General features: G+C 49.0%; 9 protein-coding genes across 9 annotated transcripts; 3 read left to right on the top strand and 6 right to left on the bottom strand.

Moving 5' to 3' along the window:
- Positions 1 to 1,948: 1,948 nt before the first annotated feature.
- Positions 1,949 to 3,001, bottom strand: EDB82DRAFT_521424 (uncharacterized protein; the record flags this gene model as incomplete). The annotated part of the gene is made up of 1 exon (XM_025729244.1): positions 1,949 to 3,001. The coding sequence occupies one exon, from the start codon at positions 2,999 to 3,001 to the stop codon at positions 1,949 to 1,951; it is 1,053 nt and encodes a 350-aa protein (XP_025588590.1).
- Positions 3,002 to 5,780: 2,779 nt separating this feature from the next.
- Positions 5,781 to 8,079, top strand: EDB82DRAFT_490214 (6-phosphogluconate dehydrogenase). Its single transcript, XM_065608363.1, has 4 exons — positions 5,781 to 5,803; positions 6,038 to 6,187; positions 6,257 to 6,812; positions 6,876 to 8,079. The coding sequence occupies exons 1-4, from the start codon at positions 5,790 to 5,792 to the stop codon at positions 7,749 to 7,751; spliced, it is 1,596 nt and encodes a 531-aa protein (XP_065465800.1). The 5' UTR covers positions 5,781 to 5,789; the 3' UTR covers positions 7,752 to 8,079.
- A 438-nt stretch (positions 8,080 to 8,517) lies between these two features.
- Positions 8,518 to 10,756, top strand: EDB82DRAFT_424271 (uncharacterized protein; the record flags this gene model as incomplete). The annotated part of the gene is made up of 3 exons (XM_025729266.2): positions 8,518 to 8,559; positions 8,625 to 8,891; positions 8,945 to 10,756. The coding sequence occupies 3 exons, from the start codon at positions 8,518 to 8,520 to the stop codon at positions 10,754 to 10,756; spliced, it is 2,121 nt and encodes a 706-aa protein (XP_025588592.2).
- A 497-nt stretch (positions 10,757 to 11,253) lies between these two features.
- EDB82DRAFT_83618 (glycoside hydrolase superfamily) lies at positions 11,254 to 14,225 on the bottom strand. The gene is made up of 4 exons (XM_025729277.2): positions 12,753 to 14,225; positions 12,585 to 12,698; positions 12,411 to 12,534; positions 11,254 to 12,352 (listed from the first exon to the last, which is right to left on the bottom strand). Exons 1-4 carry the CDS (start codon positions 13,775 to 13,777, stop codon positions 11,456 to 11,458), a joined length of 2,160 nt encoding a protein of 719 aa, XP_025588593.2. The 5' UTR covers positions 13,778 to 14,225; the 3' UTR covers positions 11,254 to 11,455.
- A 1,710-nt stretch (positions 14,226 to 15,935) lies between these two features.
- Positions 15,936 to 18,068, bottom strand: EDB82DRAFT_472148 (uncharacterized protein; the record flags this gene model as incomplete). Its single annotated transcript, XM_025729288.2, has 5 exons — positions 15,936 to 16,556; positions 16,616 to 17,400; positions 17,451 to 17,611; positions 17,660 to 17,727; positions 17,778 to 18,068. The coding sequence occupies 5 exons, from the start codon at positions 18,066 to 18,068 to the stop codon at positions 15,936 to 15,938; spliced, it is 1,926 nt and encodes a 641-aa protein (XP_025588594.1).
- Positions 18,069 to 18,760: 692 nt separating this feature from the next.
- Positions 18,761 to 19,815, bottom strand: EDB82DRAFT_490206 (uncharacterized protein). The gene has a single exon (XM_025729299.2). It carries the CDS (start codon positions 19,533 to 19,535, stop codon positions 19,110 to 19,112), a length of 426 nt encoding a protein of 141 aa, XP_025588595.1. The 5' UTR covers positions 19,536 to 19,815; the 3' UTR covers positions 18,761 to 19,109.
- A 40-nt stretch (positions 19,816 to 19,855) lies between these two features.
- Positions 19,856 to 21,167, bottom strand: EDB82DRAFT_490205 (HAD-like domain-containing protein). The gene has a single exon (XM_025729310.2). It carries the CDS (start codon positions 20,993 to 20,995, stop codon positions 20,072 to 20,074), a length of 924 nt encoding a protein of 307 aa, XP_025588596.2. The 5' UTR covers positions 20,996 to 21,167; the 3' UTR covers positions 19,856 to 20,071.
- A 54-nt stretch (positions 21,168 to 21,221) lies between these two features.
- Positions 21,222 to 22,905, bottom strand: EDB82DRAFT_490203 (transcription initiation factor IIF, beta subunit). The gene is made up of 4 exons (XM_025729321.2): positions 22,507 to 22,905; positions 22,157 to 22,442; positions 21,891 to 22,093; positions 21,222 to 21,836 (listed from the first exon to the last, which is right to left on the bottom strand). The coding sequence occupies exons 1-4, from the start codon at positions 22,768 to 22,770 to the stop codon at positions 21,495 to 21,497; spliced, it is 1,095 nt and encodes a 364-aa protein (XP_025588597.1). The 5' UTR covers positions 22,771 to 22,905; the 3' UTR covers positions 21,222 to 21,494.
- A 762-nt stretch (positions 22,906 to 23,667) lies between these two features.
- EDB82DRAFT_83576 (RNA polymerase II transcription factor SIII subunit A-domain-containing protein) lies at positions 23,668 to 24,920 on the top strand. Its single transcript, XM_025729333.2, has one exon. The coding sequence runs from the start codon at positions 23,770 to 23,772 to the stop codon at positions 24,898 to 24,900; it is 1,131 nt and encodes a 376-aa protein (XP_025588598.1). The 5' UTR covers positions 23,668 to 23,769; the 3' UTR covers positions 24,901 to 24,920.
- The last annotated feature ends 319 nt before the right edge of the window (positions 24,921 to 25,239 follow it).

Here is a 25,239-nt window from a genome sequence, read left to right as displayed (position 1 = left end):
TCAGAGATTTTCTTGGTCCCCTTTTCCTTTCACTTTGAATCTGTTAACCCAGCAGCGGAAAATACGGAGTGGACCTGGGACGGTGTTCGGCTCTTGGCGGCAACAAGGAGCCCCGTGGCGCACTGCATCCAGCTGCACGCGACACAATATCTGGGTTTCAAAAGAAGATCTTGATTGGTTTGAGAACCCTGTTTCAAGGTGCAGTCAGCAGTGCAGTTTTGCATGACTGGCTGCTTCCCACCGTAGGTAAGAAGAGCGGTAACGTAAAGGAAGAAATCCCTCTTGGAATTAGAAGCAGTGATCCTGCACTACCAAGTTTGACGAGATTTGGCCAAGAGTCGACTATAAATCATTTTTAATTCAAGGCGCAGTTTTTGTTGCAACAAGCTGTCCAGGACTCAACTAGAACTGTAAACCCTTTGCGGGGGTTGCATCATAATTCGGCAGTTAGAGATGTCTTGTCTTAGTTAGTGGTTCGTCAGATGCAATGGACTAAGAAGAAAGCGGCGCATATCTATCTCAATACTAACGATCTTCAATCGACAGCGATCCGCTGCTGATCAAGTTCGCGCACGTGTGCAGTGCCCATGTGACACATTTCCTAGCCTTGTGCAGCCCTCGAGTCAGTGCTGGTTAGCTGGTCTATATAGCAGACTATTATGAACTGTTTCGTGGTAGGATTCCAATTTTTATCATCATGTTTATTGAAAACACAATCCGAAGTCGAATTGCCGACCCACTAATCCAGGGGTAACGAAAGGTCTCACAGCTCGTATCCGATGGGGCTTTGATCTTGCATAAAGTCGAGGCACTAGATATGTACGGGCAGGCACTCGTTCACCATGACATCGTATCGATGCTCTGCAAGTTTCTGGTTTGAACTAGTAATTACTTATTGACAGGAAGCCCCCTTTTCAAATTCAATTTCCAACTAGCAAATAACGACGTTGCCTCCGGGAGACGGCATTTAAGGTCTTGGCGGGGGTAACCTTCCAGTGTTAATAGTAGTACAGTTCCAAATTAGAAACCAGACCTACGCTTGCAGCAGTTGTCCCTGGATTTTACAGGCACAGGCACAGGAGAGAGGGTCTTGTCTTCCGAGACAGACAAGGGCGTTCCCGTCAACACCGGTCCCAACGTCTCGGTCCACCAATGACAATGACCTGAGACATTCGGACTGCAAATAGAACTTCGTGTCGAAGCACTTGTCATTAGAGCAAATTTGAACAATTCAAAACCTTCTGTGGAGCAAAATATCACTGAATTCTCTACAAAGGATATAATCCTCGAGGTACCCAGAGTCTCTCTCTCGTAGAAGAAATGAAATTAGAAAGTTGATTTATGCCTTCTAGAGACTCTCTTATGCATTTGTTGCTTGTGTCTTGTTAAATCGTGTTTATTCTCCTAACCAAGCAATCTATCTCACTCTCCACACCTCTCTAGATGCTCTATCCAGTCTATCGTCTCCCGATGTAGCAGATCAAACGGTGCACGGTACAATACACAATGAACCCTTCTTGAGGCAATTCGGGACATTGTAAAACGCTTATGCTGGTATTATGTTCGCGATCAATAGTCCTTTCAAGATCTGAGGTTGTGCAGCGTATGCTTGGTGTAGGGTGGGCAACGATTGGGTAATTCGGAACTCACAGTATCGTATAAGAGGCCGATTCAACATCTCTCATAAGTCGCAAGTATTTCGAATCGGTGTATTATTTTCGGACGTCACTGATGGCTATTTGACACTTTATAATAATTGAATAGCTATGTTAATGGGCTAAACTGTTGCGATGACACACACTACCACCTGATGAATTGACCTGATGAATTGATTTGCTTGTATCGTATCAACCAGGCCCTGAATTAATGAACTTATGCCGAACGTCATACGTAGTTCCCAACACCAAACACCGAACGGGACCTTTCCCTCTGGCTAAAAAGACACAGATCAGCCGAGGAGTCGAAGACCGTTCTTGGTCTTTTGACCAGGCTTGACCACACCGCTGCCACCTTGGGGTCCCAAGTTTGGTTCGTAGCCAGCGCCGCCGCCATGACCACCGTGGCCACCCTTCTTGTTCTTATTCTTCTTTCCGCTCCTGTCCTTCTCTTTGACGTTGGCCACTTTGATTTCAGTGTTGGCTTTACGAACTGTCACAGGGTGGCTTTGGATGTATTTGCCGTTCATCTCCTTGGCGGCTTGGAAGAAATCATCGGCATCGCTGAAACTGACAAAGCCGTAACCCTTGGATTTGGATGTACGCTTGTCACGAATGACACGAGCCTTTTGCACAGACTGCCAGCGCGAAAAAGCCTTTAGGAGAGCGTCGTCGGTGGTTTCGCCAGCGAGGTTACCGACAAAGAGTCGCAGATGAGCAGGATCCCACTCGAGAAGGCTGTCGTCAGTCCATTTCTTACCGCCACCTTCGCGGACGACTGTCTTCTTGCGCTCCAGGTTCGCAGCGGTGGCCGCTGCTGCCGCAGAAGACTGGCCGTCGGCTCGGGGTCCTGCAGGACCGGCAGTCTTGTCCTTGTTGTCTGCTGGAGTGCTCGAGTATGCGCTTTGCCATTGAGCTATCTGCGCGGCCATCTCCGGGTTATATTCTGGCCCGGCTGTGCCTGGCGTGGGGAACGGATTTTTAATCTGTGGTGCTGCGCCATAGCTTTGCGGTTCGTAGCTTTGAGGTCCATAACTTTGTGTGCCGTAGCTCTGTGGACCGTGACTCTGAGGTTGTTGAGGGTATGAGTATGCTGCAGCCGAGCTCACCGCGCCGGGAGCAGTAGTCGGGTAGGATGAGTATGACGGGCCATACTGAGCTGTGGGAGGAGCGGTGGTAGCTGGGTAACTCGAAGGGCCGGAGTACGTCGGCGGGACGTTGGAGTACGCAGGCTTCGAGGCGGCCTGTGCCGCGGAGGAGAAAGCGGGCTTGAAGCCTGACTTGGAGGCGGGAGGTCTCGGTGGGAGAGAGCTGTTGCTGATGCCTGGAGGGGGAGGGTACGCCATGATGAATACAGAACAAGGCGGTGTAGTGTTGCGCAAAAACGTACCTTGAGCCAAGTTCTGCTCAAAGTTGCTCTTTCCAGAGATTTCTCAGCAGTTTCTACAGTTTGTTGCTGGGAGATTTGATAGCGCGCACGTTACGACAATGTAACGCGATTTGGTGATAATGGTGTGGTTGGATGAGAATTGCAGAAAATGGATCTTGACAAGGCTGCTTTTTTTTGGGCTACTTCATATATCAGCCTTGCTATGATCGATCCAAGTGGGTCAATTTCTCAATCACGTGTCTTGACCGTTGATGCCATCATAACTTCATGTTGAGTAAGATAACTTTAGAAACTTCAGAGTGCGAATTTAGAAAAGCTAAATCACCCGTAACAGTTGAGGTTCTTTACTGTCTTGCCTGCCGTATTGTGGACAGTGACTTCTGATATCAGAAACACCAAACATTGACAGTCTAGGTTAACCCCCACGCACAGGCTATGCGTCATTCTCAACCTTTCACAAAAAGGCTTATAGAGCACTATAGAACATTTAGATGCGGAGAGATATGCGCCTCATGATATCTAGTAAGTCTCTCTGAGTAAAGTCGTAAATTCATGTATGAGGGCGGTGTGGGACATGGCGTTGCTCATCAATATGGGCATCCCATCGTCGTACCTATTATGCGCCATTTCTGTAACCAGAATCCGTTTAGCAAATGCTGATTGTTGATGACTGAACGATCAAGTAACATGACTGTTTTGAATACCCGACAATCAATCAACAGCCATGGCTTTGTTCGCCTGTGTGGGGGTCGACGATGATTCCATGTCCAGGTTTGGCAAGTTTCGATCGCCTTGGGAAAAAAAGGCGCATTTGCATCTCCTGGTAGTGAGTTATATGAATATTGATCCGTAATTTGTATTGAGCATGGGATGAGGTTAAAAGAATGGAATTGATCCGTTATCGAGCCGACTTGGGCGGCAGAAGCTGGCGGCTAATTTGGACCGAACCGATGCAACGGAACCTGAGACGTGATTATCCAGATGCGGTGATGCGCAATGGTTTGCTGGGGTTTCGCATTTGCAAGAGCCGAGTCAATTAACATTCGAGATTGACAGGCGAGCATAATGGCATGAACATATTGTCCTGGGCTTTTAGTTATACCCAAGACGGCTTTGGGGGTTCCGTCACGGAAGTAGATGGATGAAAGGTGAGGCGTGTTTCGCTTGGCTGTCTCGTTCTGGGTTATCCATGAGTGAGTTTCTTGTATGTTTCGTCATGAGCGACTTCGGACTCTAGCGAGGCTGGACTGTCTACATTGAAATCGGCGCTTATACCGCGCCATGGTACCTGTTGCCGGACCAATGTCCGGTGGAGTAGCTAGAAATTCGGGCAGGCTGAGTCGAGGTGAGCGTACACCTGGGTTGAGAGTACACCTGTACTGGCTGACGGCTGAGTCCTATGCGGCCTTTTTTTCTCTGGGCTTCCATTTGTCTGTATCCGCCTTTCGGGGGCATCGGTACGGATTTGCGAAGGCTAAGGCGCGTTGGGGTTCGGTTTATTGTCCGACCTATAGAGAAGTCAATTGGTACGGCAGTGATTATTACACGGGGCCCGGAAGACTGTGGACCCCAACACTCGGACAACATGGCATGAACAGAGGAAGAACAAAGAAGGCTGGAAGTTGTCTCGTCCGTAGCAACGAGCGAGTGAGGATGCATTTGCATGATGGATTGTGAACGGAAGCCACGGATGGCAAGCCAGACCAAAACTGATATGCGGCTCGGTTTGTACGAGATTTGTATTGCTTGTGTCACGGTTTCAAAAATCTTGGTAAGCTTTGGGGTTCATCTTGGGGGTAAGACCGCAGCAGCACCGCAGAGTCGTCATAACGTTGGAGCTGAGGGGCGCAGAGGGGCCCGGGACCTGGAGGGGTAAAATGCTGGGCTTGTTTTCAATGCTGTTGATAGTACTGCCGCCAAAATGTTGTGAGGGAAAATCCATGTATCTCTGGAACTTGGTGTCCGTTGGCTGATGGACCCCTACTAGAGGTGATTGACCAATGAAAAGTGGCATGCAAGCACAGGGAAGTGGAGGGGTATCAGTTCAGTCATCATGATGGATGCTGAGGAATTGAACAAAAGTTTGAGTTAGAAAATGTATGTACAATCAGCTAATGTGTATGAGTAAAGTTGGTAACAATGGTGAGGGATATTATTGATGATGTACAATTACGGTCCCTCAATCATCGACAGAGAAAGATACTGGACTCGATTCTCGGTAATCGAGATACAGTACTACTAGTACTGACAATCAATTCAATGCCATGGATGAAAACATCCATCATCAGGTTCGTTCTCGGCCGCACCGCGCAGTGACGAGGGAGGAGTGACGATGACGATACGCACTTACCTAGCAAAGGCCCCGCCAATCAAGGCGGATTCTCCACCATTCTTGGCGTTATGCCAATTGTATTGGGTTGGTTTTGAGCTGTTGCTTAGTTGAGCAAAGCGGTCGCAGAAAAAAAAGGTGGTCCAAGAGGTAAAAGGTACCTGTATTGATGCTCCCATGCTTGCGGACAAGGTACCGAGTGCCCAACTTTAGCACAGGTGTGACAACATCCATCAGATTCATCAGTCCCAAGGCCCAGTCCCCCCAAGCCAGGTTCTGTATCCGTACAGCAGTACTTGAACTTTGCATTTCCTCCCACCTTTTTCTCCTTCTTTTCCTTCTCTTCTTCATTCATCCTCACAAACTTCATTCCACTCTATCACCTATACCCCTCCATCACATAATATAGCCCATCATGTCTGGCCCTGTGTAAGTTTGAAGCTCCCCTCTCGCTCCTACCTCTTGACACTACCCCACCACCCCTCCAATGCCTCTCTCATGGCGATGCTCTCATTCTCTCATTCCCGCACTCTCCGGGCGCTGGCTGAGGGACTAAAAAGGAGAATGAGGCAATCGCCATGATGGACTTTCGCATGGAGTGTTGTGGTGGATGGGATGGTATTCCTCATCATGAACACAGCTCATGCTCTTTTCTTGGGGTAGAGCTCGTCTCGCTCACCTCAACCTGGGCGCCCCTCAACAACAACACAACACTTCTTCTACCTCACCCTCAAGTTCTGATGCGACCGAAAATGCGACGAATGCTAACAATGTTCCAAGCGCGGATCTGGGTCTTATCGGCCTTGCTGTCATGTAAGTAAACTTCCAAATCCAATTCTGGCACAGCCAGCAACAGCTTGTACTTACTTACATGCCTCACAGGGGACAGAATCTCATTCTGAACATGGCTGACAATGGCTTCACCATCTGCGCCTTCAACCGAACCGTCTCCAAGGTCGACCGATTCCTCGAGAACGAGGCCAAGGGCAAGTCCATTGTTGGCGCCCACAGCGTTGAGGAGTTCGTCAGCAAGCTCAAGTCTCCCCGCCGTGTCATGCTCCTGGTTCAGGCTGGCCAGGCTGTTGATGACTGGATTGAGAAGATCCTGCCTCTCCTTGATGCCGGCGACATCATCATCGACGGTGGTAACTCTCACTTCCCCGACTCCAACCGCCGCACCAAGTACCTCGCCGAGAAGAACATCCGCTTCGTCGGCTCTGGTGTCTCTGGTGGTGAGGAGGGTGCCCGATACGGTCCCTCCATCATGCCCGGTGGTAACGAGGAGGCCTGGCCCCACATTAAGGACATCTTCCAAAGCATCTCCGCCAAGAGCGATGGCGATGCTTGCTGTGAGTGGGTTGGCGACGAGGGTGCTGGTCACTACGTCAAGATGGTCCACAACGGTATTGAGTACGGTGACATGCAGCTCATCTGCGAGGTAAACAGAACCGCCCCTAAGAACTGGATCGTGGAATGTGGATACTAACCTCATAACCTACAGGCTTACGATATCATGAAGCGCGGTCTTGGCCTCTCCAGCAAGGAGATTGGCGACGTCTTCGCCGAGTGGAACAAGGGTGTTTTGGACTCTTTCTTAATCGAGATCACTCGTGACATTATGTACTTTAACGACGACGATGGCACTGCTCTCGTCGAGAAGATCCTCGACAAGGCCGGCCAAAAGGGTACCGGCAAGTGGACCGCTGTCAACGCTCTCGACCTCGGCATGCCCGTCACTCTGATCGCCGAGTCTGTTCTTTCTCGATGCTTGTCCGCCATCAAGGACGAGCGTGCCGCCGCCTCCTCCAAGCTTGAGTTCGTCAGCCGAACCACCAAGTTCGAGGGTGACAAGAAGCAGTTCATCGACGACCTCGAGCAGGCTCTCTACGCCTCCAAGATCATCTCCTACGCCCAGGGCTTCATGCTTATGCAGGAGGCTGCCCGTGAGTACGGCTGGAAGCTTAACAAGCCTTCCATCGCCCTTATGTGGCGAGGTGGCTGCATCATCCGATCCGTCTTCCTCAAGGACATCACCCACGCCTACCGCAGCCAGCCTGACCTCCAGAACCTCCTGTTCGACGACTTCTTCAACAAGGCCATCCACAAGGCTCAGCCCGGCTGGAGAGACGTTATTGCCAAGGCTGCCCTCCTTGGTATCCCTACTCCCGCCTTCTCTACCGCTCTGTCTTGGTTCGACGGTTACCGCACCAAGGACCTCCCCGCCAACCTTCTCCAGGCTCAGCGTGACTACTTCGGTGCCCACACCTTCCGCATCAAGCCCGAGAACGCTAGCGAGAAGTACCCCAACGGCCAGGACATTCACGTCAACTGGACTGGTCGTGGAGGTAACGTCTCCGCCTCTACTTACCAGGCTTAAACGGCCCAGGGTAAAGAGAAGGAATCATGATAGGTTAAGAAATGAATACCGTCGGGCCGTACGAAGCTCGATAGCTGCGTCTTATAAAAAAAAATCCGTGATTAGGAACGCAGGAATAACGCTGGCGCTGCAGGGATAATGATGAATGAGCTGGTATGGATTTAGAAAGCTCAGTGATGACATCCGGGTTCGTGTTTAGAACCCAAACAGAGAAATAAAAAAATATTACAAATAATATTGTAGTTACTAAAAAAGTGACATGCTGATTTATTGTAAGAAAACCAATGCAACTACTACAGGGGATACTATTATGGACATTGCTCTTGATTTTATAATGCACCGAGATTAAACACCAATAGTCAATCGCAAATTCGTTGAGTGATATTTTCTGATCACATGATGACTGAATTACCTGTAAATATTTATCAAACATTTCTTCGAAAATGCTCGATTATTTTATGTTAGAGTGTCATATCTTGACATTGCAAGAGACCCACTCTTCTTCTCGAAAGTCAGGTCGTTCTCATTGGCCGGTGGCATACTCTCAGCCTTGTCGCGAGAAGTTTGGAGCCGCGTAAGGGCATCACTCTTCAAACAACTCCGTCGCAGTTCATATCGTTGACTGCGCCACGACATTCCCTTATCTTTTAAATTCAATCGCCCCATCGACAGTAATATACGGCCAAGGCGTTGCAACGCGCAGTTGTACAGACAATCAATCGCGTAATTAGAAACCAACAATTGTCCATCGCGACGCTTGCCCAGCATGGCTCAACCAGATCCTAGCCAGGGCGTTCCCCAGGACCTCGTATGTTCTGCCCCCCGCGCATCAATGGAAAATGTCGTCGCAACATCCCTCTGACAGGTTTATAGATGCCCCATGTCCATCTCATCTCGTCATTTCGATACCCGGTGATGCCCCGGCTTGACCTGAACGAGGTTGCCAAGTGGCTTATGAGCGCACCGCAAGTCGCGCGAGACAGAGCACCTTTCTTCTGGACATATCTCGATAAGCCCGCCGACGGCACAATACTCTTGACCTGGCAGCCCCTTCAACGCTTGGCAACCAATTTCGCGACAGATGGTTATGTGTGGGCTCCCCCAGAGCAGGTCTACAAGCATGACCTGGGTAACGGACTGGTAAGGCCGAATGGAATGGTGCGATGAGGAGACTGAATGCTAAATCTTTCCAGATGCTTGAAATTTACTACCAAAAGGCCGGTTACTTCCCCGGTGAACAATACGCTCTCCACGCCCGTCGACGATGCCGATTAGTCCCCATTCCCGGTCACCCCAACCCTCCTCAACCAGACGTCGGTCTGTTTATCGTGCACTACGGGCCTGCCGAGCCCAATGACAGAGTCCCTGTCGCGATGATTCCCTTCGATGAGAGAGTCAACAGTATTATGCAGCAGCGCCACTTCTTGCAACGTGCTGGTCAGATCCGTCGCAAGGAATTCATGTTGTCCGACCGGGTCAACTGGCCCCAGCTGCCAGATCTCACACGGCAGGCTGTGCCTCCCCAAATGGCTCCCCGAGGTGTCCCTCAGCAGATGGCATATCCTACACAACCTGCGCCGGGTCCTCCCGCCAAGCGACCGAGACACGCGGCGAGTCAGGGTGGTCAGGCTCCTCTACCAGGAGCTCCCCAGGCAGATGCTGCTTTTGATGATGAAGAAGATGTCTCCAGGGGTGATATGTTTGATCATCTCACCCCTAGAGAGATTTCGTTGAGCCGATACCAACAAAACCACGAGTGGATGGAGGAAATTCTTTCGTCTCCTTACCGTATAAGCCAAATCACCCCGGCAGACCTTAATCTTGGTTTCAAGGGCGAATTAGCATCGCTGACAGAAGGAATTTTCCCGGCCCAAGGAGTTGAGGCTTTCACATCAGGGCCTGACAAGCCCTACATCGGCCGCCTGGACCCTGACAAGGCCGAAGAATTCCGAAAGCGAGTTCATAATCACATCGAGTCCACCAAGTCTGAGATCGAGAAGATGCAGGCCGAGCATGCCAAAGCTCTCGCCAAATTCAAGGAGAACTCCATGCTTAACACTAAGGAGAAGGAGCTTCGAAATATTATTGAGGGCACCGGCACAGAGATTTGGCGAATTGAGGGCAAGGTAGACCCCCATGACGAGGACCCAGACCCTCGTCCCACTAGCACGAAAACAGTCGAACAGATAGTATCTGAGGTTGAGAATGCTACTGGTAAAAAGGTTGAAACCAAGCCGACGGTGTCTCGTGTTCAAGATGGAGGTTATCAGCCACCAGCACCAGAGCCCGTCCACGCTGGTAACCCACAATTATCTCGCCAGCCCTCACAGTCTGGCTCGCAGAACAGCGGTACCATGATTGGTGAGTCTGATATCGATATGGATGGCACCGTTGCTGGACTGCTAGACCAGATGCACACTGGAATTTCCAACACCTCTACACCCCTGAACGCCTTTGGAACTCCTCAGCCCCAAGCGTCGGCTAATCAATCTGGAGCTGGGACCCCCTCTAACGCCAACGCTGCTCCCGCTCCTGTTGGTGATGTGACTATGAGCGGAACACAAGAACCTAAGGACTCGCATGCCACAGCCCCTGATCAAGGAACCGGTAGCGGAGATTGGGTGGTCGTGCCGAAGGATGGCCAGTCAAACGAACAGGCTGATCAACAGCCTGGATCTGGCACCGCTTCCGTCAACGCGAATACACCTGTCGCGCCAGGAATCGATACCTCCAAGTCAGTAGCAAAGACCGCTTCTGCAGGTGCCACACCGGCCGCTGGAACACCCGGAGGCTCTGTCTCTTTTGATCAGAACGACTTCAGCTCCCTGGGTGACCTCGATACAGCAGGTGATGCTCTCGCCGGCTTCGACGGCCCAACGCTAGACGGCTCGGCAGGCGAGTTAGGTGAAGGCCTCGATCTAAGCATGGACATGGACGATTCAGCATTCGGCGATGCCTTCCATGGTGTTGACACTTCCGGAACCCCTCAGGGCCAAGACATGTAGAAACGTCCTCGGCCTCACACGGATGACAAGGAGAAGCAATTTGCGGAATAGAGGGAAGGGGATGAGTGTTGAAAGTAAAGATGGGAAATGGGTCAAGACGTCGGGGAATGGCGCGTCTTTTGTTATCATGGGAGTTTTTTGTAATCTATCGCTTTTCTTTTTGGCAAAGGTTGATTTCTGGACTTGCAATCCTTTTGCAAGAGTTTTGATCCTTACTTCCATCATCGAGGCTGGCTGTAGTACGTCAGACTACCCCTGCCTGCGTGGTGCAGAAAGAGTTGTAGATGAGGAGTAGTGAAAATAGTTGACAGGACGATAATACCAGAATACAGTATCACGAAATTCCACAATTATGACCACCCTGGTTGAACATCAGCCTGTCATCTGTGTCTAGATCTAGCTTCTGCTGAAAGCGCAAGAGACGAAGCTCGACAGTCATGTCTTGATGTGCTTGGCTAGGTGGCGCCTGAGTCTTTATCCTCTCAGCTTAGTATGATAATTGGAAACATGTTTAAAGAACGAGAGAGTGTATGCCATTATCTAACGAGGGCTTTTTATCTATAGTCTACAAGTGACATGATCCCAGTCACATCCCATAAAGCAATTTTAACAAATGAAAACTGAACCAGAACTCCAAACCATCCCAAATATCCGTACAAAGTTTGGGTACAAAGGAAATAGTCAGTGCATTGCGCCATATCAACGCATACCGTTCCGAATATTGTCGTACATGCTCGTTGGGTATTTGAGAAGATTGTTTCTCTGCTCAAGCGTGCCAAGGGTACGTTTGACACCAGCAACAACACTTGCAGGCCCAGCTCTGTCACCACGGGCTTCCCAATAGAAAGCTCCACCAAGATTGCGCTGGTTGATGTAGTTGGCCTTGTACTGAGCTGACTTGAGATCATCCATGGTCACAAGCTCTCGCTTCGTCTTATCATATGTGTAGCTGGCCATAAGATCTGCATTGAAGGTAGTCACTGCTCCGGGTTGAGGCAGGTCTTTGAGAAAGTAGATTCCTTCCGAGTCGCCGGCAGTGCCTGAATAAGGTTTGCCGAGACCGGCTGTGTTAGAGAAGGAGCGGCCATAGAGAGGCATGCCCAGATGAATCTTGTTAGGAGACACCCCAGCAGCGATATAGTCATTAAGAGTCGCATCAGTGCTGAGCTTTGTAGAGAGAGGGTTCTTCTTGGACGCGAAGACGTTGGCTTGGTGACCAGTAGTAGAATCCCATGGGCCAGCATAGTCGTAAGCCATGAGGTGCCAGGCATCAACCCAGGGGTCCATGTTTTTGAGGTCCATCGTGTTATAGTGGCTCGAGCCCGCGGGTGAAGCGACTGTGAGTAGGAAGCGATAGTTAAGCTTGTTGTCGTCTGAGTATTTGTCAAGAGCTTTCCGAAGATTGTTGAGTACCAGAACATAGTTTCGGGCCTCTTGAGCGTTGACCGGGTATTCCCAGTCAATGTCAATTCCATCAAATCCCCAGTCGGTGATGAGCTTGACGGCAGTGGAGATGAACCGCTTTCGGCCATTCTGTGTACTTACGCCAGAGGCGAGTGCAGGACTTCCATTGAAGCCACCGATCGAAAGCAGCACCTGTTTATATATCTTAGCATTTTCACTTTAGAATATTGGTGCTTTGTAGTAAAACTACCTTCAAATTGCGGTTCTGTTTTTTGAGAATGTACAGTTGCTTCACACATCCATATGCGTTGTTTCCACCCCCAGTGTCGCCCGAATATTGCTTCTCAACATCTGCCCAAGGATCCGATGATACTCTGATCCTTTGTTAGTAACTGATTCGTAATTGCAGCTGACACGTACTTACACTGTTCCATCTTTTGCATTTACATTGGCAAAAGAGTAAAGTACGTGCGTAATCTCATTCACCGGGAGGTCTTTGGGATGGAATCCCTCGACACTATCCTTCTCATAAATACCCCTAGTTCTTCATTATTAGCACCCACTAGTAACCGAGAGATGGGCAAGAACTCACCAGTTCGTAAAGTAAAGCATGTTGCGCTTTGCGACGCCCCGAGCTTCTAGACGAGTAGGAGTGTTTTCAGTGTCTTCATCATCAAAGTCGCCACCAAAGTAGTGCTTGGAGTTCCCATCATCCTGGGTGTTGATTCCACCATCAGGCTCTCCCTGCTGCTCTGACATGTTGACGGCGGGGATATCCTCGGAATCTTGATTCGAGGCATCAACAATCTCGTCATCTTCAGGACCACCAAGGTTGGGAAAGTCCGAAGGGCTGAACTCGTCGTCATCTTCTTCTAAGAAGTGCTCGTCGCCTTCATCTTCGTCATCACGCTTTAGAAGGTCGATTCGAGACGCCGCCTGGTCAGAATCAGGGGTAGTAGTCTCTTCAGGATCACCCTGGCCATCGCTGTCTGTTGAGCGTGTGTTGAATTTGGACTGAGCCCAAGGGTTTCGGGGAGGAATGAACTCGGGCACTGTGTCTCTAGGGACAGCTTGGGTTGGCTGAGGCTTTTTGGGACCTCGGAAAGGTGATCGAGGTGGGATGAAGGTAGGCAGTTTGTCATCGTCATTGTCCTGAGCTTGTGCAAGCTTTTGGGCATTGGTGTTTTTAGTGTTTTTGGAATTCTTTGTGTCCTTTGCAGTTGTTTTCTTGTTGTTGAGAGAGGCAACTGAAGCGAGCCTTTGGGGGCTGGCCTGTTCGTTGGTTGACTTTTGCTGAACAGCCTTTGCATTAAAAGGCATTCTGGGCGGAATGAAACCAGGTACTGTATCGTCGTCGTCGTCATTACTAGCTGCAGCAGTAGGCTTGACTACCTTGGTTTGAGGTTTGAGCGCATACGGCATCTTGGGTGGGATGAACTGCGGCGCTGCCTCGAGAGTTTGTTCTGCTTGACGACGAACGGCAGTTGACATAGTGGTCCTGGTACCGTGTGAGTGCTCCATGTGGCCATGAAGGTGCTGGTGTCTGGGTTCCACTGACGGGACAGCCAAGGCTGCTTGCGCCAAGAGAGGCGCAATGAGAAAGATTTGGTTGAGCATATCAGACACTCGAATAGTCTAGGGCAAAAGAGGTCTGTCGTTGAGTGTAATCGTTTTCAGACTTGTGGAAGTCTATGTGATGGATGGTGAGGGCAGGCCGAGATGGAAGTAAAATAAGTGCTAGTGCTTCTTATAAGCAAACGATACAAGGTGATTGTAAAGGAGTGACACCTCGTGAAGTGTGAGATGGTGTTCAGAAAGTGGTTCAAGGGGTTCAACAGGTCTTGCGAGGGAGTTTAAGCTGAGACAAGATACTGAAGGCAGGCTGGTAGTGAGACAGAAACCAGGGTGACGGAACCGGAGGATGAGAACACACTATACTATAAGAGAATCAAATAGAAGACTTGTAAGGAACGAATGACGTTGGTTGGATAGTGATGGGAAAGGAATGGCTCAAGGGTGAGATTAAAGGGAAGAGAAGGGGAGCCAAAAGAGTGAGACACGGGAATCGAGGCAAATTTATTACATTGAACATGATGAAGGGGCGCCACTTGATCTATGTCGGTTCAGGATAAGTAGTCGACCCTGAAGGAGTATAGCATGCTGACGAAAGCGTATGTTGGACGCGTATCAGTGGGAAGACGACGTCCAAGCATGCTACGGAAAGCATCGTCGACCCCCCCATCTAGGGGATTCCGTTCTCGATTGAGGGTGTCTCGATGCCAAATGAGACATGAAGATGAAAGTTTCTGAGCTTATTGAACGCCACAAGGCCCTAAAACGTGGGATTGGTATGTCTTGGGACCCTGACGAGGAATGCGCTTAGTGTCTGGAACCAGTGGTTGATGATACTAGAGAAGGATGGTCAGAGTTTAAGACGTAGGACTTTTGAAATGCGAGACGGGAAGAATAAGTTTCTATACGCTTGATACTGGTGATGTTGGGCGATTCTGGTGTTAGTGGGTGGTGATGAGATGATAGAGTTTAGGCGGCACATGTAGTGGCAGTCGTTCCTGCGCAAGCCTCCTTTCGTTTAATCGATTTTGTCCTGTTCCTGTTCCTGACCCATTGATCATTCTTGTCTGATTCGACGTTAATGACTGCTGACTCATTGATCTATCTAACTTTCAAGATAAAGGGAAGAATTGAAGGACAATCGCCAAGTTGTCTATTGTCTATATATTAGAACATAGAAAGGGAGAAAAACAATTGATTGTTACTCTCGGCCCTTGTTAGGGCATGCAAGACGCCGCTCCCGCCTATTGTCTAAGGCTTCCCTTGCGCTCCCGCTACGTCAAGGGCGCAGACACCCCTTTAATGATTCACATTTACAACCTGTCAACACTGTCTTTGTCTGCAACAAGAAATCAAGTTTCGAGGGTCTAGATCATGATCCAGAAATCAAACGTTGGTAAAGGCGTTGCTAAGGCTCATTCTGGACTTGTCAACGGTATAAACCGGTTGGACGCGGATACTACAGTCAACTCTGCCTCTTTCACAACGTCCAAGCGTTGATGATTTGAAATAAACAGACTCTTTTCTTTCTCATTCCTCTGTTGCTTGCTACTGATCCGTGTTGTTTGTCCTATGGCTGAACTAGCGACCTTGAGACTAAACTAGTGAAGCCATCGCGATGTCCTTAGATGGCACCCGAATTGGCAATCAACATTCCAGTTGCCCACAATTTGTGATTCAGAAACCCTCCGATCAGCCGCTCGCATCGAAAATTCTGCTGTCTATCCCTGATACAAGACATCGGTCATGCCCCCGTCTTTCAGTTATGTACAGCCTCTGTCATGCATGGATGAGGCACCAAACGCAACTCTTTTCACGGAGATATGCAACTGCCATCTTACAGAACATCAGTTAATGTCACCGTGCATGTATGCATGTCATATCATTTCACTTATTACTCGGATCGCCATACGTATGAGTGGTCATATGATAGACTGTTTAACATGGGCCATTCCAAGTCGAGGTGGTGAAAGTGCTCTCTGCCAACAGCATATGACTTGACGATTTTAAGTCTTGTCTTGGATCAAGAGCAAACTATATGGTATTTCAGATACGTGTAGTAGGATGGCGTTCTAAAGAAACTATATCAATTTGTAAGTAATAAATGCAGAACTTCGAGGTATCCTAATTATATCTCATCGCAAACTCGTAAATGTCACACATTATGCTCGGCTATCAACATCACAACTACAGCAACCATAGCTTATACAACTGTATTGACCCCCCTCTGGTGAAGACTCCACTTCCTTGTCTCAAGGATTTGTCTCTGCCTCACACTCGTAGCTCGAGGCAGCCCCCCATCGTAGCCTTCCTTCGTAGTAGAGTTGACAGTTTCAAGTTCAGCCAGCTCCTCTGCCGCCACTGCACGCGGCTTCTCATCCCGCCTCGCGGAAAGATAGAAGAAATCCCAGAGGAAACTGCGCTCCAGCTGTCGAGGTTTTCCATCAGCAGTCCAGTACCTCTCCTCGCTGAGCTCCTGGGATAGATGGCGTCGGAAGTAACGGTCTTGGCTAACCCACCAGACTCGCCATGCGATGAGAATCATGATGGTAAGGGGCACGGCGGTGGCCCAGTAGTACCAGAAATTCTGCCCGAATCGGTTTATTTTCACTGCGTCAGACATGGGGTTCGAGCCGTCGTCGTCTTCTTCGTCTGGGCCGAGCCAGTCAAACATGGACATGCCGAAGAGTGTGCCAAGAAACTCGCCGGGGAGGAAGACAGCGGTGATGACTGCAAGTGCTTTCATGGAGGAACTATCACGAGAGGATGCTACAGCCATCCGAGCATTCAAAATGTTGTCTTCTTGTGCCATCTTACTGTAGATCTGTGGTATGTAATGAGTACCTGTTATTTGGGCGAAAGGGGAAGTGGTTGGGTACTTACCATGTCGATTTGAGCACGGCATCTAGCCTCTGACATGCGTCTATCAGTTTCGAGGCCCATGCATAGACGCAGCAATCCATCAAGATACTGTCTAATCTCATGCCAATGAGGTCCCAAGGAATCGCCATCGGTGATCTCGTCTGGCAATTGAAGCTTGGGGAGCTGTCTAGGTGGAAGAACCGGACTGACTGGAGGAGGTCCCCCTGAAGGGTCCAAGATGTTAGGACTCAGCATACTGAGATCCTGGCCGAAACACAAACTGTTTCCCATTCGCTCGTTGAGTTCGTCGCCAGCCAGGATCAATACTTTGATAGCTCGCTCCATCCAGCGAATGGTGTCGAGAAGCTTGATGGTATCCTTAAGAACTTCGTGTGCTCTCTTCATGAGCTTTGTCATTGTCATGGGCCCCCATGCGATCCTCTCTCCGTCTTTTCCATTGCTGAAGGTCCTGCTGAGGCGCCTCCCAGTGTCTGTTGCATCGAAACCAGCAATATTGCTGACGTCGTATTCCAGGTGGGCGACGTTGGAGTTGTTTTCGCTGACAGCCTCTTCGCATCGCATGAATTGTACTTGAAGCAGCACAACTGGCGTGATGAGAGGATGCGCCCAGTGAGTCCTGCAAGATTCCAGACGATGGTCGTACTCGTCAAGGTCGTCCATGTTGTGGCGTCTTGGCTCCCATGACTGACGGACCAAGATGGTAGCCGAGCGTTCACGAACATTGTAAGTCATGGAAAGGAAGTCACAAGGCGTCTTTGGCATCTCTGAAAAGGCGAGAATAATGCCTGGATGCATAGTTAGAATATGGTCTCTGTACAACTGCAGGTGAACTTACTCAGTTGAGATCTATCTTTAGACCAGAATCTGGATTCTGTGGTGGTACGGGTTGAGTACTGCAGAGTAGCAGGGTGAAGATTCATGACCGCAAGGTCGTTAACTGTCATGCTAAGAATCTCGCGGTTACCATCATAAATGGTTTTACGCTTGAAGCAAATACTGCGACTGGTTAGAAAATTGATTTGAACAATAACTGGTAAGACTTACACTCTGCGAATCCGACCTTCCATGCCAGCTGATGGTGCTTCATCGGCATCTGGCTTTCGGAAAGTGCCCTTGAAAATAATGAGTCAACTTATTTCGCATTTTGCTGTTGTATACTAACTTCTCGGTCAAGCATATATCCACGACGAAATGCTAGATCAAAGATGGTAGTCCCGGGAGTATCATCGCGGGTAAAGTGGTGAGTGATATGCTCATCGTCTTGTACCCAAGGATGGTTCAGAGTGGCAGGCGCAGGCGCAGGCGCAGGACCAGAGTTTTCTGGAGGTTTGTAAACAACATACTCATCATACTCAATATTTGATGGAGTGTCGTCGCCGGTGATCAAAACTTGGCTAGAACAGACCTTTTGGTCGTAGTTGAACAGATCCAGGCCGTGGTGGACGAACCCCATTAGGGCGGTTGCGCTCCGCCGCCCGAGATGGACAACGTAGTCTTGCGGGACTTGAGAAGAACGGCGACCCTCTTGAACGGGGCCGAGAAGTCGCTGTTCATGAGAATCTTTGACTAAAGGATGTCAAGTTAAGCTTGGGGCTGTCCGTAATGTCGGTGGGGGGGGACCAATATAAGCGAACAAGGTATGCAAACTCCTTTCCAACTGCATGTAGTGAAATGACATTATTCGTCCAGCGGCGGGTCGAGCTTATTATGTATGAGTTTTGGTGAATTGTCTCTCCTCTCGAGCTGACTGCCAAGAGACTTGTTACCAGGGTGCCTGGTTCAGTGGGAGCCCGACTTTATTCCCCCATGTGTTCAGGCAACGCATAGTAGCGTCATGGGGTCATTGAGAGACTCCAGAATGTCTCATGCTCCTTTCCACGGCCCAGAGATCCGTCAGATAATGTCGGCTCGGCGAATAGGACGGCGATAGAACCTCCGGGGGCATGACAGGCAGACCCACCCGGGGACGGGGGATCGGAGCATCTCGGTCGTGGCTGAGCTGAATTAGATCCGGGGGATAGAAGAAGGGTTCCAGAAGATCAAGGAAGTAGTGACATACTGTACACCAATTGGCTGAGATATGGGGGGCACTTTGTATCTGTAAGCGAGTTGCCGTTCTGGGTTTATCTCGGGCGTAAATACGGGGTGTTCAACTGAGGCGCAGGTTCTTGTAAAGTGACATTTGACGTTGAAATCCATGGAACCAACATCACGAGACTCATTTTCCTCGCACTGATAACCGAATCAAGATAAGGAGTCATGTTAAACTGTACAGCCTTGCTGCCCAACGTTGAGATAAACACAAATTATCACAAATTATCACAATAGCCTATAATCAACTTGGACGGATCTGTTAGTTAACCAACTCAATTGTCGACTCTAGGGTCAAATTCTATACAATCCAGGGTATCAATCTTCCTTTCCATCCTCCAAGACAAAGAAACAAGCAAACAACGGGTATTCGTATCCTCATCATCCATATCCAACACGCACATTAACCACTCGCCCAGGAAGACCCATCTCCCATCTCAGAATCCTCCCCAATCTCTTCATCCTCCTCGCTAATAACCCCGAGCTCAGGACCACAATCTACACCCACAGCCGGTCTTGCCTTGCCTTCTTCTTGCTCTTTCTTTTTCTCCCCTTCCATCTTTCTCTTCCTCGTTTCTTCTCCAATCCTCTTCAGCGCCTGTTTGACATCCTCAATGCTCTTCTTAGCTTGGCCGAATTTGTCTTCCATCACGATACAGCTGCTGCACTTTCTCTGCAACTTTCGCGATGTAGGCACGTGAGGGCTTTTTACCAAGCAGTCTTGGTCGACCTTGTTCGCCTGGAAGTTCTCGGCGGTCTGGCACGTCTTTACACATAAACCCCAGCGCTCGTGGGCGCAGAGGAAGACGACGCAGGCGTATAAGCACATGCTGACGGTTGGTTGGCGATGATAGTGGTGTAACTATCAATAGTGGTGGGTACTGGTTTTGTCTGAATCGGTTTCTGTTGGAGAGGACGGAATCTAGTAGAGAATCGAGCATTGTATCGTTTTTTTCTCTTATACCATCAAATAAGATGGTGAAGAGTTGGTCTGTGTTGGTATTCACAGAAACCAGATTCTTGTGAATCGTTTTCTTTATGTACAGGCAGTCCCATCAACAGGTAAACAAAGCGTATCCCTCTATGCAGGGAAACCTCGTTTCTTTTTGTCCAAGTTTTTACTTTGTCGACATGAACCTCATTTCAGTGTTAATGTATTGTTGCACTAGCCTCATCATTGGCGTGAAGATTTCACGTTGCTGTGCAGTACCACAAGGTTCACCCGTGCCCGAATTCATGCACATTGAGCATTGTTCAATATGTACGTCCACTAATGACATTTAATTTAGAAACAAAGAGAAACAAAATCTTCAAGGTTAGAGTCTTTCACTAAAACAAGGAGTCCTTTGACTTCTCAGTACTAACTTATGACTGCTCATTCACCAGTCCACTATCCAACACTTCCCGAAAGTCTCTTGCCCATTTCACTTTACCGTCTTTCTCTCTTTTCTCACTGACATGTGGAACATTGACTTTGATTCTCCTTAATGCCTTCAACAAAGAAGATTCTTCATCGTCTGATATTACGACGCCTCCTGCGAGCAAACACTCCATATCCGTTGTCGAATCCCCAAAGTAAACCACTTTTCCATCTTTTTCTTTGATAATATGCTTCAGAGCCTCTTTTTTCTCTCTTGCGTTTGTCATTCGCCCGTCGAAAAACTCGGGTCCAGTGATCGTTCCGTCCAGGGCTGGTTCATTGGCGATGATGTCGAGCGTATGTGGTAATAGAGCACCTCGAAGAAAGGAACGAGACCAGTTGACTGATATAACGCTCACGCTCCAGTCCCTATCCACCGCAAATCTCATTATATCCGTGAAACCATCTCTGATCTTGATCCTCCCAGCTTTGACAGCATCGGCTCCCGCTTGCGACAGCGTCTCAGCATCCAAGCCTTCGAATATATGTGATTCAGCAATACGCTGCAACGATGCCTCCTCCACGTCTTTCATACCCGAAAGAAAGTCAAACTCCTGGTCCACGCATGTCCGCGTGTCCTCTGGTGATGGGTGATTCTCCTTGTAGTGTCTGTAATCGGCAACATAGGCTTGAACCACTTGGTCCCATGAAGCCTGGAGATCATGGCCTTTCCTATTCCGTTGTATCTCGATGGCTGAGCGGGCAAGCTCCCCAATCGAGTCTTGCTGAGTGATTGTTCCGTCAAAGTCAAATACCAGATGCATATTGTAACAAGAAGAGTAGTAAAGGTAGTCTTGAGTTGAGGTTGTTGTTGTAAGCGAAGTTGCCGGGATGATCAACAAGTGGAGAAGAGCTATGAGCATAAGCATTTGAGTCAAGATTCTGGAAAGCAGCTTCTTTTTGGAGGCCAGCAGCTGACTTAATATTATTATAGCTTTTTGCAATGCGCCTCTGATCAGTTTGGAGTCTACCAAAGAAACCTACTTTTAGTAGTTAGTAGTTATTGCGGGGAAGATCATTACGTAGTTGTTCTCGAAATAGTGAGAGTGAGTGGATCACAACAACCAAGCAATAAGAGTAGTAGTTAGTAGCTTAGCCAAGCTTTCTACCTACTATTTATACAGCTTCAAGGCCGGATACAAGACAACAGTGACAAGCGAATGGCAACAGTAAAAGGCAGTTCGCTAAATGATTGACTACTTCTGGTAATATATAGACTAAAAGGGTATCACGCTCTAAAAACCCTATCCTTTGTTTGAATCCATTGCAACACCGCATTAAATGACATCCTTCACTTAACTCTCTGAATCAAATTCTACCTCTTTTGTTTCTCATCTGCCCAGTCTTGAGGCGTGAGGAGCAGCGATACTAAGAAGCTGGCAATACGTCTTCCATCTCCTCGTCATCGTCATCGTCGTCAGCGGGCTCAGCAGCAGCTTCTTGGGCCTCTGCGCCGCCCTTGTCGCGGTAAGCATCGCTCAAACAGTAATGGTTGGCAAATCGACCGCTCTTGTTGAGGACGGCAATCTTCTCAAGCACTTGACGTAAGTATTGGTCAGGCTGTTGGAGCTTCTGACGCAACGCCTTCATAGACCAATACTGATACTGCCTGAAACACTCGAAAATAAGATCCAGAAGCTGGTTTTCTGGGATACGGGCGGCCTTGAACACCTCGCCCTTCTTTGGCTTTGCTGTAGATGCTGTGTTTTTCTAGGAGATTTGTCAATATGCTTGAAATGGAATCAAAGAGCGAGAAAAGCTTACGATGAAGCTGCCACCCCAGCTGACTGCGCCTGCGCTTCCAGGAGCGACAATGGATGAGGCTGCGTTTCGGCTGATGATTCGGAGCTTGGACTTGTTTGCCTCTGCGTCTAGCAACTTCTGCTGAAGTAGTCGCTCCTCTTCCCTGATGTCGCGAGGTTCCACGCGAACATCATAATGAATCTTGCCAAAGATCTTTGTCCTTTCTGTCGTGATAGGTTAGCCATCCACTCTCTGGTCTATCGCAAAGCATCCACGGCTGCACTTACTGGGAACCGCTTTTCGATAATATGGCTGGTATCGGCTCCTGCGGTCATAAGTCGGTTTGTCTGGTCCATTGCTGTTGTTGGCTTGTTTCTGCCTTAGCAATGAGGCGGGAATGCCGGCGGCGGCAGCATCTTGTCGCGCCTTGCTCCGCGCCTTGAAACCGGGCAAATCCTCCTCGCTGAAGATAAAGTGATTGTTGACGTTAGGCTCTAGGACTTCGAGGTCGTATTCGCGAGGCAGCACTTGGTGCTCGGGGCAGTTGGAAGAAAGAAGCATGCGAAGTTTGGTCTATTCGTGTGTCAGTATGATGCCATCATCATGCCTTCCTTGCCTGCCTGGGTAAAGAACATACGTCCGAAGTGCCATCTGGCTTTTGGTCGGTCCATGTTCGCAAAGTGCCAATTTGAATCTCGTCGTCGTCGCCCAGTCGCTCAGTGAGCTTGTACCAAGCTTCCCACATGTATCGAGGAACGCGCGCTAGATAAAGCGTCTCGAAAGCGCCAGCATTCTTGTCGTAAAACTCGAGGTCGCCAGCGTCTTCATATAGATCCTCCTCGGCTGGTGCATCGGGATCAGGCTTGATGTGAGGGTCTTGCTTGATGTATGGTTCGGCCATGGTTGGTTGATGTGGGAGGTAAGTTTGTGGTTGGTGACGGGCGCGTGCAGAAAGAGATACAACGTAGAGAGAGATAGGTAGAGAGAGTGTACTACAGGCAGTGGGAGCTAAAAATGTACCAAAACGGGGCCCTGTCTTGGTTTGTACTTTGTCATAACCTTGACCTCCAAAGAGCAACTCCACACCTTACAGTTAAACATTAAAAAAATAAATAACAAAAATGCAACTGCCTATTTCAAGAGAAACCACACTTTTATATTTCTTTCAATTCAATCCCCACTGCAATATTAAAATAGCTGATATTGCAACGTGAAGAACAATTAAAACGTATAGCTACAGGGTAGCAATTTTAGATAGCGAAAGAGTAGGACTCACTCGCTACATGGAAGCCTACAAAGCCCGAGAACATATGCATGGACCATGTCTTTAAGTGGAGATCATCTAAAGCTACTAAAATAACTCAACTTATTTGAGTGGATACGTAACTCTGAATAAAATATTGCAACATATAAACCTCTAGTTCCCACTTATGTTTCACGCTGGTTTGTGTCATCTCTGTGCAGATCCTCTTTGTTTCTCTCAAGTCATCCTGCACTTGAACCAATAGAGTAAAGACCTATGCTCCCCAAGCTGCACCCCATAGCCAAAAAGACGTCTCGCCTATTACATCCTCGACAACTACGTCGTGGCTCAGCCTCCAACAACTTCCCATCCTTTCGACTTCTGACAACCTTTTATTAACAACAAAGTCTTTCAAGATTTCAATTAGCAATGTGTTGATAACCTGCACAACCATGCTTGTCAACTATATCGCTGATTCCTACATCTAATCACTCTCCTTTCTCTCACAGCTTGGTCCATTCTTACAACCCTACTCTCTCATTTCTGGCGCCGCTCCAGCACTCGCCATAACCCTTCAATCAGCAGCGTGACATAGCCTCCGCTTATAACATCACAACTAATCGAAACCAATACTCGAATCGAAACCCCATAATCAATATGCCACCCAAGTCTCTCGCTGAGCTTGCCACCGCGGCATGTATAAAGAACATCCGCTCACTTGAAAGCGTTGGCAACTTTCTTCTCTATGAAACCGTCCGTAGCCTTCTCCTAAAGATCGACAACCCCAAACAACTACGCAACATCGAACTCAACTCTCCGCAAATCCAAGGCGAGACTGCCGAGGTATGGCTCAAGATCATCAAGAACGAGTTCCCAATGGAGTTCAAACAAAAGGCATACAAACCCTCCAACCCAACAGAGTGGTATCGAGTCTACAATAAGTACAAAAAAGATCACCAGAAAGCCCTCGACGAGAGTGAGGCCAAGCTCAAGGACGCATTCAAAGGACTTCAGCAGGACAGGGCCAAGACCAAAACCATGATTGTCGACGATAGGAGGCTACTGCCTCAGGGGGGCAGGGTCGGACCAAAGAAACCCTGGGGATTTGGCGCACGGGACCCCAACGGCAGCACACTCGCTTTCACAAGGGGTAGTCGCACAAAGACCAATAACGGCGCGAGCGTTATGCGCAAGGTGCGAAGGGAGACGAAGGAAATCGCGAGTATCCATGGCAAATTGTCGAGACCGACACAGGCATCGAACGCCATTACGAAACTTCACAAGGCGCCTGCTGCTATGGTTAATGACTACCAGAGAGCGTCTCAGCCAGCAATTCGGGCCTCTTCGAAGCCAACACCGTCTGAGCTAGTCGAAGCTCATGAGAAGCGAGCGCAATACATCTCGGACTCGGATGATGACGATGATGGTGGTGGTGATGATTTGTTTGACGACGATCCTTCACCTCCTCGAAAGGTCGCCTCCCGTCCTTCTTCATCTGTTCCAAGCAGACCAGCGACCAATGTCAAGCGATCTGGTCTTCTGTCCAACAGTTATAAAGGTCCTAAACCTCAGGCCGCTGCAACACCTTCACAGCCTCGGTCATCGCGACCAGTAAAACAGGGGAAAAGATCCCCTAGCCCCGAAGGGGGTGTCCTGTCCTCTTCACCTGAGCCTGGCCCGGCTTCTTCGCCCCCCCCACCCACATCTGTCGCACGACCTCCTTCTACCGTCAACCCGCGGAAGCGCAAGGGCACTGATATCTTTCACAAGCCCAAAAGAAGGGCATAAAGCCCCGAGGGCAGTTTCTTTTTGATTTATCTGTTTTATTTTCAACCGCATTGATGGCAGTATGCTGGGGCGTTTTTACCGAGCGAGAGACTATGCATCTTTGTTGCATTACTGGCTGGCGTACGAGTTATAACGAGTGATTTCAAAGGCCGAGAAACAAATTCGAGGGTTGGCACATCAAGCAAGAATAGGACTAGGATTTCACAGTAATCCACATGAATTAGACTGGGCATAGACCCCTATCTCAGCGGGCGACTTGTGTGCAGTGATGGCGGCAAAGAACACAAACATGGCAGTGAGGCTTTATAGAACTTGAATGGCAACCACTCGATCGTTTTA

Source organism: Fusarium venenatum (assembly GCF_020744135.1).
Source record: "Fusarium venenatum strain MPI-CAGE-CH-0201 chromosome Unknown EDB82scaffold_1, whole genome shotgun sequence".
In the NCBI taxonomy this organism is placed as follows: domain Eukaryota; kingdom Fungi; phylum Ascomycota; class Sordariomycetes; order Hypocreales; family Nectriaceae; genus Fusarium; species Fusarium venenatum.
This window is presented reverse-complemented; position numbering and strand designations above follow the sequence as displayed.